Consider the following 16,161-nt stretch of genomic DNA (forward strand, 5'->3'; position numbering starts at 1 on the left):
GCCTTCCTGGCTCCCGTTGTGAGCCCCGCGGACAGCCTGGTGCTGGGTTTGGGCCTCTTGCCTCTGGTCCGGCTAGCGGGTAAGCACGCCTCGGGCTGGCTCCGGTAGGGGTGGGCAGCTGAAATAACCTTTGCGTGGTTTGGGGAATTAAACGTGCAAGCCTGTAACTGAGACGGCAGCTAGCTTGTTCTGCTTTAGAGGATGCTTTCGGTGCAAGCACGCTAGAGGCTATGTTGAAATTCGCTAGGCCCTGCCGTGCAAACTGCACCACCCAGGCTGATCCTTGCTGGTATCAGGAGCGTGCATGGAAAGGCCTCCTCAGCACGTTAGGCCCAGGGTATTAAAATGCAGTCGCTTTATGAGAGAGATTCTTTACTGTTGTTGCAGTACTGATAACTCACTCCAAACTTTTGGTTATCCCTAGGAAGTTTGGTACGTGTTTCCCAATGTTAATTCCGGTATTTAGTGTGTTAATCTTTGAGCTGCCTGGGCCATCACATGTGTGTGCTGGATATAACACCATATTTGATCCCTGGTCATCTACGGAATTTCACACCTGCATATCATCTGTCTTTTCTGTTTAGATTCTTAATCAGTTAAACTACCCTAAGCCTCCCCATTTTCCTATTTCTCTTAATTCTTTTGCGCTTCTAGATTCTACAAAGCTGACTGCTGTTCCTGCTTCACTTACATGTGTTCATAACCATTGCTTACCGAATCCTGCAGCCAGAGTGGTGGTTCTGCTCCCTCTCCCTTCTAAGAGGGAGACAATGCATAACAGGGGGCCTGTTTTGCATGTTGGCTTTTTGTCTCCAGAAGAGGCCTGATCACTTCCTGCAGCAGCCCTCATTGTCTGTTTTGAGCTTTTCCAGAAGAGAAAGCAACTGGGAGCAGGGGGTCAGTCAGTGGGGAAGAAAAGACAATGTAAAAGTAATGATGTGCAAGACTTGGATGATTCTGTCTCTGCCATTGGTTGTAAATGGATTCCTGTGGAAGTATGTAAGAACAGAGAAGGCATAATTTTTTTCACCTACTAATATTCTAGTTTCCAGCTATGTATAGCTACAGGGACTTCATGAGTTGCATGTAGGACCCCTCAGAGCGTTCTTCTTCCTCATACTTGTGCAGCCTCCCCTGGAAATCACATGTTAGTATCGACAGCCGCCTTTGGCAGCAAGCTATGCAGGCTTGCCCTATTGCTTAGAGAATCAATTCCTGTTCTTCATTTTGTACCTGACTCCCAGTTTTGTTTGGTGTCCCATAGCTCTTCTGCTGGAATAGGCTGTTTAGTTATTCTCTCTCTGCTGTTCTTGATTTTGTATATCTATTAAATAATTCACTTTACAGATTGAGAAGGTCTTAATCTACAAGGTCATTCTTCATGCCCTTGATCATCCTTGTTACTTTTTGCAGGCTGTATTTAAGATGTGTCAGAGTCCTGCATTCATGAAGTGGCATAATAAAATTATCCAGTTTATTTTATGTTTCTTAGCAATTTCTATTTTTTCTTTTTTTGATTGCTACTCAGTATTGAACTCACGTTCTCATAGAACTCTAACCTAACTTTCTTAGTTCTAGAGTAGAATTCACAGAGGCAGAAAGAGTGGTTATAACTAGAATGGTTCTGCACTTTAAGCATAGTTTTCCTGCATCTCAGGTGGGTGCTTATAGTTCAGAGAAATAGTAGGATCCAGGTCTTGTATTTTTTGGTGTTTCAGTTACTTCTGACCGATTTTTGTTTGAGTAAGTCTGTATGAATCCTTTTTGCTTCAGATGAATGAGAGACAGACAGATACTGTTTTAAAATGGTGTCCTGGTGATTCTCAGTGACCATAAAACTAATGTATGTACTGTGGCAGGGAGAGAAAATTGATGGCCCTGTATAGCAACTGAAATAAAAAGCCCTTTTTAGGATACACTTTTAAGGGCTATCTATGTGTGGTGTTCTTACTAATGTCTCAGGTTTTGACATGTTTAACATGTAGCTATTTTTAAAAAGTCCTATATTGCATGGCAGCTTGCCTTGTCCGTTTCCATAATTTAGGAATCTTCCTTTTTTAAAAGAAAAAGATAAACACAGTTCATAAACCACAGTCCTATTTAAATGCCCTTTTCTTTTTGCAGCAGATGGAATGCAAGCAAAAACAGAAAAGATAAGATCTTCTCTGAAGAATGTGAAAAAAGATACAGGAAAACTAGAGAAACTTAAATACAAGCCACTCACTGGAAAGGTGTTTTACCTCGATATTCCATCTAATGTGATCTCTGAAAAGATAGGAAAGGACCTCAAAGAACTGGGAGGGGTAAGTTAATGAGTAGAGACCTTTATGAAACTAGAAGAAAACCTGCGCATGTGGAATACCTTTTCCATGTTCTTTGTGACTGCTTTTTAATATTATTTGAATTTTATATGTGATGGGATTTTTTTTATGTTTGTCTTAATGTTTAATACAATTAGCTTAACAAATTATTTTGTGGGTTTTTTGCTAGAAGCTGCTTTTCTAATTGTAACAAGTGTTTATAATAAAGGTTTATTTTCAGTTGATGATTCATTTGCTTAAAACTTTGTTCAAGTTTAATAAGTTTCATTGTTTGAGGTGATTTTTTTCTGCTGCTTCTGACTGTATTGACACATTTACATGTTACAACTAAAGTTGTTCAGCTGAACCTGAAAGATTAGAGGAAGTGTTTTGCATATGCTTACTAAAAGTCAATAACTTCAGTAAGTACTTTCTGCACAGAATATGTTAATGAGTATTTTTAAATACTCTTATTTAAATCGTAAATTTTATAAGCATCTTAATGCTGTTATTTTCCCCTAATTCTCTCTTCTGTATGGAAGAAATGCTTTGATACAAGCAAGTACAGGATATCATAGTAACACACAAGCAATGCAATTGCTTAGTCCACTTTAAAGTTGAATACTTTGAATCAGTGTAGAGGAATCTTGGCAGTTAAAGTATTAAACACCCATTAACCACAGAAGCAAAAAGGGATCTGCTTAAATTGCTAGCTGTTCTGAATGTTGCTTTGGCAATACTTCTTTGACCTCTGAGGAACCTGGGCAGTTTTATGAAACTGACGCTTGTAAATCAAGATACTGTCTGAAATTACATTAGAGGCAAGGAATAGCAATAACATGGTTTCCAGTTAAATGCATCTCTTTATATTTAGCATTAAATGAGCGCACGCTATCTGTTGTCTTTCTCTCTAAAACAGAATTTTAGCAATTCATATGTGAAAGGTAAGGTTGCAAATCAAAGAATGAAAAGGAGCTTTTTCTGTTTCATTCTGAGGAGTATATGCCTAAATCTGAGGTGCCCAGCACCCTCAAGATCAACTACCACATGCAGTTCCGTTGTTACTTCTGTGGAGTGCGCTCAAAAGCGCTTCTCTCTGTATGTCCCGTTTCTGTAGAAGGTACGTAGAGCAGAATTGGAAGGCACAGTTTCAAGCTTGCTGCCTGTGCAATTTGTTCCATACTCATTAGTGGAGAGGAGGGAAGTATTTTAAACTACATAAGCTGGCAAGAAATAACAAGGCAAATAGAGCTGATAATCATGCAACAATTGGTTGCGAAAGACTGAAGGAGCAAAATTGAAGAGAATGGGCATAGGGTAACCACATATTTTGTCTTGCTGAGTATGAAAATAATATGAATCATCTTACATCATCTACACTGTTGAGAAGCGTTATGAATACTGTAGGTGTGAAACATGGTCACTATCCTGAAATCTTAATTTTTCTGCTGAATTAATTTATAGTTTCTTGCAAACTGTAAGTTATATTTGCATACATGTACCTTTAGGTTTAGCTGAACACCTTCATGTAATTTCGGTTACGTAACATTACATAAATGTTATTTTCCTTGAATTAGTCTGTAATTTCTCAATGCAGTGTTTGAATTCTTCTGGTAAGCTGCTACTACAGCTCAGTTGTAATTGTCATCCAGATCTTTAGAAAGCATCATGTCATTAATTCAGTGCTTTTGAACTTCATCGTTCTAGTTTTGTTGCTTTTCTTTAAAGTATGCAATGTAAAATTGAGTCACTGATTTATTGTCCTGAAATAATTACTTGCTTTATGTCTTTACATTTAGAGAGTGGAGAGTTTTCTTAGTAAAGATATCAGCTATCTGGTGTCTAATAAAAAGGAGGCAAAATTTGCACCAACTCTTGGTCAGATTTCTCCTGTTCCTAGCCCAGAATCTGCACGTAACGGAGGAAATAGTTCACCTCTTCCTAGCAACCCAAAAGATCGACATGATGGAAGTTCATTTAAGGTAGTAGATACAGTAAGTTTCTTAGTAATCATACTGCAAATCAGGTACAACCTATGGGATATGCTTTTACAATTTTTCTCCTATTTTGTTTCCTAAAGATGGCAACAGTTCCTTGGGTGAATAATTTTTTTTTTAACAGGTCAAATGTACTTTTAAACTAGTTCAGGCTAATTTGTTAAACTTAACTCAAACTAATTTCAAAAACTAATTTAAAAAAGCCTTTTCTGCAAATAAGCAGACTACAGTAAAATCTGTTCTCATATGGCATGCCTGACTCTAATTAAACATTGACATTGTTATGTTTGACAGCTGGTTCAATATAGATAGGCTTCTGATGGCATCCAGTGTTTCCTGTCTCTTTAGCAACACAGCCTATTAATATCTGGCTGCTGTGATGTTGTTAATGCTGATATATACAGAAGCACTCTTTGATAGTAGTTTAAGGAAATAATTAAAATTGATCATTATGAATATTAAGTCTTTCTGAGCTCTTTCGTAGAGGATCACGTTAATTGCAACAGTCAGTATCTGAATTTGTGCAGGTTTACTGAAGTTTCTTACGTGGGCATGTCTTGCATCCTTTCAAGATAGAGTTGGAAACAATTGGCTGTGCTGTATGCATGGTACTTAGCAACATGACCGTGAGACAGTCTGTGGGCTAGTCTTTGCATTGCATAGGTGAGATCACCTCATTTTGCAAATAACCTGGAGTAGGTAAAGGCATGCTCGTTATGAATAAACGGCATACAGTACAAAAGGAGATGCACTGGTGAAAGAAAAGATGGGGATAAGACGGAGGCTATGATTATATTCATAACTGTTAGCTTAATTTGGCACAAGTCCAGCTGATGAAACCTCATCTTTTGGCCTGTGCCACTGGCTTCTTATTCCCACCATCTATGTTGTTGCAGCACTAACATTGCTTCAGCTATGCAGTGACCTGCTTTAGCTGAAAATGATTACTTGTTGGGGTTTGGGGGTTTTCTTCTCCCCTTCCTCCCCCCACCCTGACTGTCTCAAATGTAACCTTGTGGGGAATATGCAAATTAATGAAAAATAGCAGTACAGTGAACAAAAGGAGACTATCGTAGCTAAAATACGTAGTTGTTAGCAACAGTGTAAATTGTCTTACCTTGTTTTTTGAAATCAGTTCTAACTTGCTACAAATGTGTTTCTCTTTTAATATAGGTACGTATGAGCAGAGGAAAATCCTTAGTTGAAAAAGCAATCAAAGAGCAGGTAAGCCAAGTAATCAACGAATTCGTACTTGAGAAACTTTGGTTTTCGTCTTCTAGAAAACAAGCAGTAGTAAGAGTGGTCGTAGCGGTCTAAGAGAGAAGCCCTTCATGGAACACAGGCAGAAATTGAGGGATTGTCTTAAATAAAATTGTCATGTCATGCTTTCTGGGTACTTCCTGAAGAACTGAAAATCTTATGACCAGTGTTACAATTTATCAGGATTGCTAATATAGCTACCATTTGAGAGGTGCTTGTGAAGGTAAAGTGAATATATAAATTCAATGTCTTCAAATCTTACTATAAAATGTGACAGTAGAAAACAGTGTTGGCTTTATGAAAGGTGAAGTACCTTTTGATGGTGAAGTGCTGTGACACGGAGATGGAAAAGTCAGTTGAGGAGAGCAGTAGTCTTTTGCCAAGGAGATAAGCGTCTGCACTTTGATCTCAGGTTTCATATTACATGTTGTAATATATTTGTAATTGTTTTACATGACTTACCATATATTGCTTAAAATTATTAATACAGTTCATCATTTGCAGGACTTAATCCCCTCTGGTAGTATACTGTCCAATGCTTTGAGTTGGGGAGTGAAGATACTTCATATTGATGGTAAATATTTTTTTTTGATGAAGCCTAACTTGGACTTGTAACATTTATTTAATTATTCTTTTGTTGAATTCAAACTATTAAAAATGAAAAATTACTTCAAATGTTATTTGAATAAATTACTGAGTATAATTCTCCCTCTTTTTGCCAGATGTTAAGAATTACATTGAACAAAAGAAAAAGGAGCTCTACCTAATCAAAAGAGCAGGCAGTTCTTTTAAAGATGTGGTAAGTGGTTCTTTGCCATTTGTGAAAATGCCATTTGTTTCATTAACTGAGAACACACAGGTGTAGCAAATACTAACTGCTGTGAAGCTTACAGGTTTTATTTTGATAAAGTCTTGCTCATGTTCAGTTTTCCACAGACCAGTATGTTTTATGAATTGATTTTAAAACCATCTTTGAAAACCAGGAAGTATTAGCTATACATTTCAGCATTATTAAAAATAAATTCCATAGCAGCATTGATTAAATAATGTGTAGACCTTTGCTCTTGCAAAGGATATCTACAAATCAGAAGTACTGAACTGTCAGAAACTTCCATTCTGCCTGCCTCAAAAATAATTAAAAAAAAAAAATAATTGTGGCTTGGTTGTAGTATGGTGTAGGTTGTAGTTAAGTTGCCTTGTATAATTTTCCCTATGACACAGTGGTTAGAAACCCCTTCCTTTTGATGGACCATTTTGAAGAATCACAATTACATTTGCTGAAGAAGCTGTCTCTAGGGGATCTGTGTCAGTTGCTCAACTCTGCATCTTTTCCTTCCTAGTCTTTTAAAGAACTAGCATAAAGCATCTTTGAGCTATTCTGCCAATAGTGTGCAGTTGACATGTGAAAATCCTGATTTCTCCAGAATTAAGCGTATGATACAGTGAGACACTGAAACTGTTTTAGCTGCTTGTGTGCTCCATCTGCAGTTGCTGTGTAATTTAAATTAAACGTGATGTTGTACAATTATGTAGTTTAGGCAGGGGTCTGTGATCAGAAAGTGGAAACATACCATCTAGTGTATGTTTTGTCATTTTAGAATGCATTATTGGCTAATTATTGAGGCCATCTGCTAAATCATAAATGTATCAGTGTTCATGGATAGCAAGGTGGGTTTTTTTTACAAGTAGTATGAAATACGAGTTTGTGCCTTTACCAGAATCAATTACAGCTAACAGCTGATGCTTGAATGTAGACTTCACTCTTTTTTGAAGACAAATACTCCTTCTAATTTTAATCTTCATTGATAAAAAACCCCCCAACCTGTGTTAATCCACTCAAATGAGAATTGTTTTAATAGAATTACCTGCAGGTTTTGGTGGCATTTTATAGCTTGTAGTTAATTAGCATTTATAAAGTGTTGTATAAGTGTTATTCGTACTTAAGATTAACTTTTCAACCATGGCAAGGTATTTTGGGGGAGGAGAGAGAGAAAACGAATAAATTATCTCTGTGGGGTTTTTTGTTGGTTTTAGGAAAAATAAATGTCTCAAGGAGATCACTTTTTGTGTGGTGTAGAAATAAGTATTTCGTTAGGAAACATGTCACCACATTTCTGAAGTGCTAATGAGCTTTGTTTCTTGCAAAATTTATCGCGACTGCGTGCAAAGTCATGATTAATACAGGGAGACCTTCATACCTTAAAATTACCTACATCTAAATCTTTATAATAAAATGCAGAATAATATTCACAGGGATTTTATACTTTCTCTCTTTTTTTCAATAGGGAAAACAAGTTACTGCTCCAAAGTCAATAAGTAAGTATTTCAATATTTGTAGAGTTTTTTTGTTTTGCCTTACATTCTGAATGCTTAAAAATGTACTACAGTTCTCATCTGGTCAAGTGTGCTGCTGTATTCTAATGTGTATGTCTAAGAAAAGCATGTAGAAAAACTTAATGGAAATTGAGTTTGTCAAAACGTGTACCTGATGAGTTCTAAATATCTGCTTATCTATTCAGCTACTGCAGTAACTTGCTGAATGAAGAAAAGTATTTCTCTCTTAATTTCCTTTTCTCCCCCTTGAGCCAGGTAGACTGAAAAATCCATTTGTCAAGGTGGAAGACAGAAGTCGGTAAGTGTTCTCTTCATGCATTCAGTAATGTGGTTCTCAAACTGAGTAATTCAGGAACATGTACTTGAGGAAGTGGCCTTTGGATTTCGATTTCCTTTGGCTTCCTGACTTTAGATGCCAGGCATACTGTCCTCTTATAATAAGATACAGAATTTCCATCTCTGCGTGCTCTGGGTGGGTATCTGTGTTTAGCCACTGAATGAGATGGAGCAGGTGGTAGTACAGTAGGGAATATTTGCAGTGGGTAATGGAAGTGGAAAGTTAATACACAGCTCCAGTTTGTAGACCATGAGAGTGGGTTCTTTGGGTTACTTTCTGCCAAGGGCCATATGAATAAAAAGGAAACTTGGAAGCTTTGAACCTTCACCTCTTTTCTTAGATGCAAATACTATAGCCCAAAAGGCTAATAAAAGTTTGTGTACTAAATTCCAGTCCTGTAGTCCCAACTCAGTAACATTCATCTCCTGTAGAGACTGTTTAGATGTAAGGAAAGGGAAGTTGTTAGTTAAAATCATCCCTTGAAATTAGGTGTCATTTCCTGTTCAGTCATTTCTTTTAAAAGAAAAATAAATTAAAAAACCGGCTATTAATCTGCTTATCAGACCTGGTTGTGTAAGGAAATACCAGTTTGTCAGAAGTTGAGAGAACAGTGAATTATAAAAAAGTATAGTTCTGCACAGCATGTTTTGCACCTTCATATTCTTAACTAACTGTTGCTTTATGATGGTGTTTATAAGCTCCAAATTCCTTGACCTGATTTCTTTTGACATTTTCCTGAATTAAAAAAAGAGCTCTAAACCTGGTCTTACACTGGGTTGGTGTAATAGATCTGAGGGACATGAGGATAGTGGAGAGAATTGGACAGAGTTGTAAGTACAATAAATTCGTATATAAATATGTGTGAATTTGACTTCCGAACGTGGCTGTGTAACAAACACCTGAAACACTTTAAATGTTTATGTAACATAAACAATGTTAATTTTAATGTTTAAATGTTTATGCAACGTAAGTAACAGTGTAGAAGCAGAATGAGATGCTTAGCTGAACTTATTACGCAGACTTGCTCTTTTTCTTCTGCCTGGGTAGTTTATAATAGTAACATGAGTTAAAAACCAGGCTGAACTCTGGCATCGGCATTTCAGTCAAATGATTCCGTATGTGGGCTTTCAGCATGCCCTGTTTTAAACATTTTTAATACATTCAGAGAAATGGTGCAGTTGGTAGTTCTGATACCTTTCTAAGTACAATGCTGTACAGGAAAAGGAAAAGGTCAGTTTTTACATTTTGAATGGTGAATTGGCTAAAATTTGTCAAAAGGGAAGAAAATGGTAAAATGGAAAAACAAATTCAATGCATTGGATATTAGGAACTGCTATAGCTACTTCTCAGGAACACAGACGCACCACCTTCCAAACTGTTCTTAGTTTTATTGGTTACCCAACTCTCCACAATAAATAGCCCTATCCCAAGGAATGTGTAAGACAGCTATGGAAACTCAAGGCAAATCTATTTGTGAGCAAGTATCAAGTTTATAGGAAGGAAGGAATGACTTATTCTAGGATATTTATCTGTTTACCATTTTGTCTATGTTACTTGTGAGAGAGAAACGCTTTTCAGGTTTTTTGACCTGATTGTAATTTGCACTATAAACTCCTTTTTTCCATTTTTGATGGTTCTAATGCACTTGTTTTGTCTAATACAGCCGCTACCGACCGTTTTATCTGCAGTTACCCAGTTTTCCAGTTCTGAACTACTGTGTTCCAAAACCTTATAGTCCATTTGAGGTGGATAAGAAGCATCCTTCTGGTCAAAAGCAAACTCAGTCTAAGCAAAGGTTTGTTGAAAACTTGTTATTGAGGTGTGGATAAGGGAGAGGGTGGTTCTCTAAAATAATTCTAAAGTAACTGTTTTCTAAAATAATTGCTCTGCTTCTAATTTCGTGTGTTATTTAATACTAATAGCTATGTCTCAGCTGATGTATTTGCTGTGCTATAACTGTTGGTGTCTGTCTATCTTTCTGTACCCTCTTTATCCTGTCTTTAGTCCTTTTTTTGGACATACAGATGCATACATCAAAAAATGCAGCCTTCTATCACTGTGGGTCACCATAAGATATTTTTTTCCTTTCTGCCACTGGTTTCTTCTTTGTCCTCATCTTGGATACCATCCAGTAAGTATTTTAGAGGAAGTGGATTTTTTAAGACTTCTTTTGATATTTGTCAGTATAATGCTAAAGTAGGCAGTGAAAAATTTCTACAGTGGTGATATTCAGTCATAGTGCAAAATCACTGCTGATAAAGAGTGCACATTGTTGATAAAGTCTAATTTATAGAAATTAGACTCTGCAAATACTGCTTCAACTCTTCAGGGATGAGAAGTGGATGCCAACTGCCCAGTAGAATTGCAGTTGGTCTTGCAGCGAGTGTTTATATGACATATTTTGGCATTTGTTGAGCACTTTGGATGCAGTTACAACTTCTGGTAAATCAATTTTATGATTTGAAACTGTGTAGGAGTCTTAATTACCTGTTTTTTTGGTGAATCAAACTATGGTTTTGAACTTCTTTACATAGCATATTTGGAGCATGATTCTTTCATTGTCTTCTAAGATTGATTCATGTGAGAGACTAAAGTTAATTTAGGCAAAAGGTAGCTTTGCTATATGTGGAACTTTCTGTATCCAGTAACTTTTGCTGCTTTTGTGTCCTCAGGGTCTAAGACTTAGGCTTGATACTCGTTTTCATTATAAAATAGCTTCTCCCCTGTTCAGCTTCTGTCTAGGCTTCACCATTATTATATTGCTGGAGGTTTTCGGCTGATGTTGCCATGATTAATTTTATTTTATTATATTGATTGCTTTTTTTTAATTGCAGTGAATGTAGCAGTATGAAAAAGCAAAGCAACTATAATAGCAGTAACCTTTGCAATAACAACGCAATTTCTGATAGCGTCTCTTCAGAAGGGGCTAAAAAGGCCCATTCTTTTTAAAGCATTTAAAAAAAAAAAGAAAAAGAAAAAAGGCAATATTATTTTAATTTATATAGATTAAGGAGTATGATATATTAAAAACTTCAGGAGTTACATCTGAATGAATATTCCTATTTAATCTTTCAGGTTGGCAGATGCCAAAGAGATATTTGGGTGGGAGGTTATTTCATACTCAGCAGGTAAATGTGAGGATTGTCAGTTACAGGAGAGAGAAAGGGGAGTGCTTGCTTGTTTTATCTTTATCTGGGAGAAAAGTTTGTTGAAGCTAAGTTGTCAATTCTACTTACTTCTGGATCAGGCAAGACCTGCAGACATTATCAATTTTGAGATGCGAAATGCTGTTGCTTATATCCTGCTTTACTGTTTCTCTGTGATTTTTACAGTTCTGAAGAGGGACGGTGAAAGGATTAGTATCAAAGTAAAAGTACACAGTTAGGTGGAGCCTATCCTGTGGAACTCATTGAATGCTGGGACAAGTGTTACCAGTTTAGACTTGTTGATTGAAAGTGATTGTTGAAAGCAGTGTACGCTTATGTGAGCAATACATTGCTGGGCTTTGTAAGTTAAGCATTTTTCAGAACAGGTTTTTTGATGTAAAGTGCTGAGCGTACATCTATGCAGATACTTGGTAGTCTGTCAGAGTGATTTTTGGCTGGACAGGGAGATGGCACTATTCCTCTGAAGTAAAAGGGAAGTAGGATTGATGGTTTTGTTTTACCACTAGCATATCATCCTTAGGTGGTTTAATAGTGAATTGCAGCAAACAGTAGCTCTCCCTAGACGAGGACTCTGAAGGTCATGGAGCAGCTATTGAAAACCTCTTGGTGTTTGAATCTCCAGGAAGGACTTGAGGTTCATTTCCTCATATTTCCACTTAGCCTGTACCTAGAAAAACAGGACAAAATGGCGTTTGGTCAGCATATTCAAAAGCTACATATAACCAACAAATGTAATTGTTCTTTACTTTTAACAAAGAATGAGAGTTTATCTGTTAGACCAGATGTTTTTGTTGCATGTTTTCTTGGCATCAAAAATACTGACGGTGGATGAGATGTTAGAAGAATTCTTGTTTTCTTTTTTTTCTAGTATTGATTTTATAAAACCTCCTTTTATCAGCTATGCACAGAGATTTCAATATGTCCTTTGATTTGTCAAGTGAGGTTTCTTTGGTTAGCGATTTTGCATTGTTTATTCTGAGTCAGTGATGGTAGTACATCTGTACTAACCTGGATGTTTTATGCTTACATATAGTTCCAGTGGGTTTGCCTGTCTTGTTGCAGTAAATCTTTTTTTTAATTAATGTATAATTTTTCTCTTTGTTTTCCCTAAGCATTGACTAACATAATATAAATAGTTTGAGAAGAAATAACGAGGGTTGTGATATTTTTTTTTTCCAGTTCAGGGAATCAGAATGAACATACTGGGAGAGGCAAGTACAGAGCTCAGCTCCATATTTGAGACTCATTAATGTATCTTTTCTGTTAACAGAAACAAAATAAATAGTGACCAGGACTGTGGAACTCCTGTTCAGCTCCCTCAGAAGGACAAAAAAAAGAGAGGATATTGTGAATGTTGTGGGAAGAAATACGAAGATCTGCAAACAGTATGTGAAATGTCAAGTATATGCTTTGACATAGTCATGTCTCTTAAGTGTGTATCAACAGTGGTTTATATTTGCTAGTTTAATGTATTTTTTATTTTAAAAGATTTCTGAATATATCTCCTAAAAAGCAGCAAGTGGGTATTTTTTTCCCTTGTAGGTTTTCATTCTTGATTGCTGTCTCTATGTATGGTAGTTGAAGGCATTAATAGTTCATGTCTCAGAGACACTGGTAATTAATGAAACCTACTGCACCATATCATATGGTTGACATATATTCATGTCCGTAGTAGATTTATTTAATGTTTTTTCTTTAATTCCAGCATCTTGAAAGTGAACAGCACCGAAATTTTGCACAAAGCACACAGTATCAAGTTGTTGATGATATAATCTCAAAGTTTGTTTATGAGTTTGTTGAATACAAGGATGATGCAAAAAAAATAAAAAGGTAAGTTAACCTTTTCATCTAAATTTTAAAGTCTCTGTGAATTAAGACATTGGACATAAAGATACTTAGTTCTGAAATTCTGGATCTAGTACAGAGTAAGTTTATATTTTTCAGTCTGAAATAAATCATTGAAATTTGCAGTGCAGTTGTACCTGGCAAATCAGTTCTAGAAAGCAGAAATGAGGAAAAAAAAAAAAAGAAAAGTGCAGATGGCATCACAGGAAAATGAGACTGAAAGGAATTGAGAAAGGTTATCCTACCTGTCCTTAAGCTTCGGAAAAGCGAGATCTACTGTACTAAACTATTGCTCACATAGCGACAGCAATGTCTGGACATCTCACTTCTAAAAACTTCTGATGTAGCCTATGATATCTTCCTCAGTCAGTCTGATCTCCTTACCAGTGGAAGAAACTTCCTAGTCTAATCTAGATCTTTTTATCTGTACTCTAAGCCTCTTAGCTTCTGTCCTGCCTGTGCTGGACAAAGAAAGCAGATTTTCCTTCCTTCTTCATAGCTCAAAAGCTTAAATGGGAGAGAAAGACTTGTTTCATGTCTTGGACTGTAGGCCCTGCTGTCTTCATTACTTGGAACAGTAACTCAATTAAAGATGCTCTGATTTGTTTGCAAATGAGTCAGGAGATAAGGAATAATTTTCTCATTTCTTTAAAAAAAAAAAGTATTGAAGAAATAAAGATATTCTTAGTGAAATCAAAGGAAATGCAAATAGAGTCAAACAGCTGATATCCTAATGAAGGCGAGCCTTTTGTGATTTAAAAATACTGAATGGTTAGGTTTGAAATACTATGTCAAGAAAAGCATATATAAATATGCTAATTTTGTGTGTACATATCATAGAATATTTGTAAACATTTATACTCATTGTGTTATATTCATTAGCTTCTTTTGTTCTTAATACCACTGTGAATTGACATTTACTGAAATACTAGACTGCTTACTTTGTGTATTTTTAAAACAGTTTTATAAGCTGTGGAAACTGGTAAGAAGACATCAACTTAAATATAACATACTCTGTTCCTGTAGAAATATTGCATTGCTACCCTAAGTATCCTTCCTTTAAATGTGGAAACAAAAATTGCTTTGTTGGTTCAGTTGCTTTCCTAGAATCCGTTGCATATGGAGTTAAGTTACCCATGTTTCTTTCAAGTGTTTGTTAATAATTTTAAACAATTTCATTGTAGGACAAAATGTAGTACAGGATATTTTTCTCCTATTATTGGAAAGATAACTAGACCAGATGAGCTGAAAGAACGACTGAAAAAGCAACGCCTTTCATTGAAAAGTTACTCGTGGAAGGATACAGCAATGCGGGCACTCAAACTGGACCGCCAGCCTGCAGAAGTACAGCCAAATTCTGTGCCAGTACCTACACCTGTTTCTGGATCTGTCTGTTCAGTTCTTTATTGTCACCTGTCACAACCCTTGGAACTAAAAAATAAGTTCAGAAATAATGATGAAAATATTAAAACTGATTGCTCCTGTGCTACGAACTTAAAAGAGACTGTTGTATCATCAAATTTCATACAACCACCCCCTCAGAAAGATGACAAAGCATGCATAGAGAACTTGTCTCTTGCTTATGAGCCCTTCAGTAAAGAAATACTGGAACCAGAAGTAAATAAAAAGAACATCCAGTGTTTTCAGGAAGGCATGTGTACTTCATATTCTCATACTCAAGGTACAGATTTTAGTGAAAAAGACAAAAACCTATCACAGCCAAAACGAAAATTAAATAATGCAGTAGTTCTACCAGCGAAGTGTTTGAAAAAAACAGATGCCAATCCTACATTTGTCAAGAAATATCGTGATTTATGTGATAATCATCAACAGATGCAGCACGATGTAGTTCTGGAGGCTGAGGTATCTGATACTGCTATAAACAAAGAACTCAATGAATTGGCTGCCAGCACTGCACATAGTTCACCGTCTGGAAAGCTGCGCAGAAAAGTGAAGCTTTACTTGGGGAGAAATAAAAGAGAAACCTGGAAACAGAATATGGAGTTACGCGTGAAGTATACAGATGGACAGTCTGTTCCTGAAGAGAAGAGAAGTTCTTGTAGCTCACCAGTGCAGGCCCTACTGGAACTACTTCAGACAAGTGAAATAAACTCAGGATTTGGAGGTATTTCAGGTTACACTGAGAATAAAGATTCAACTAGCATAAAAGACATGTGGGAAGGGCAGAATACAAATGTTACCTGGTCATTATTTTCCTCTTCATCCTCGTCCGCATTTGTTGGATTTTAATGCTGCTTTATTTAATATAATGATTTTTCAAATAAACTTGCAAATTTTAAGATTTTATTCATGGAAACTTTAATTGCTGTATTATATGTACAGATGGTTTTGTTTCCAAGTTTTTTATATAAAAAACTTCTGTATATGTAAATATGAACAATAAAACTAAGGTGGTGTTTGGGTTTTTTTCTTAAAAGGTATTGCTTTATCCCAGCTAGTAAAAGGCTCTGATCCCAGCTTTGAGGTTAAATTATTGCTAGGCAACCAATAAGCATGATGTAGCTGCATTTGGATAGAATAATTTTCTAAAATAATTGATTATGGTACATTCTAAATAACCACGTTATAGATAACTGGCTGTTCTGTTGTAAATAAGGCAGTCCGTTATTTATGGACTACTGATGTTTTGTGGAGATTTGGTTGCTTCCCTTCCTATTCCTCCTGCTGCTGCTTTATTAGAGGGGAAAAAAAAAACCCAACTCACTTGCTTTCCTAATATTTCTTCTGCTGAAATTATCAGGGAGCCTATGTAATCATGAAGAAATAGGATTAGGAAAGCATGTGTTGCATTTCTTGGCTACTCTGACTTAATTTATTTTCAGACTAAAACTAGCTGTATTGTGTATTTTAGCCAATAGGAAAACAGTAGATCTATACTTTTCTTTAAAAAACCCCAAACA

The 16,161-nt window shown here is 36.2% G+C and overlaps 1 protein-coding gene across 2 annotated transcripts; it reads left to right on the forward strand.

Annotated features, from left to right (window-relative positions):
• Positions 1 to 921: 921 nt before the first annotated feature.
• Positions 922 to 15,490, forward strand: DBF4 (DBF4 zinc finger). Of its 2 annotated transcripts, XM_035897413.1 has the most exons (12): positions 922 to 999; positions 2,125 to 2,303; positions 4,100 to 4,282; positions 5,471 to 5,521; positions 6,062 to 6,131; positions 6,280 to 6,356; positions 7,843 to 7,873; positions 8,147 to 8,189; positions 9,892 to 10,023; positions 12,666 to 12,780; positions 13,101 to 13,225; positions 14,425 to 15,490. In XM_035897413.1, the coding sequence occupies exons 2-12, from the start codon at positions 2,133 to 2,135 to the stop codon at positions 15,488 to 15,490; spliced, it is 2,064 nt and encodes a 687-aa protein (XP_035753306.1). In that variant the 5' UTR covers positions 922 to 999; positions 2,125 to 2,132. The 2 variants fall into 2 exon arrangements, with proteins under 2 accessions (XP_035753306.1, XP_035753313.1); XM_035897420.1 differs by lacking the exon at positions 922 to 999 and having other exon boundaries at positions 2,216 to 2,303; positions 4,201 to 4,294.
• Positions 15,491 to 16,161: the final 671 nt, after the last annotated feature.

This window comes from Egretta garzetta, unplaced genomic scaffold (genome assembly GCF_000687185.1).
Source record: "Egretta garzetta isolate BGI_Z169 unplaced genomic scaffold, ASM68718v1 scaffold30, whole genome shotgun sequence".
Taxonomy (NCBI): domain Eukaryota; kingdom Metazoa; phylum Chordata; class Aves; order Pelecaniformes; family Ardeidae; genus Egretta; species Egretta garzetta.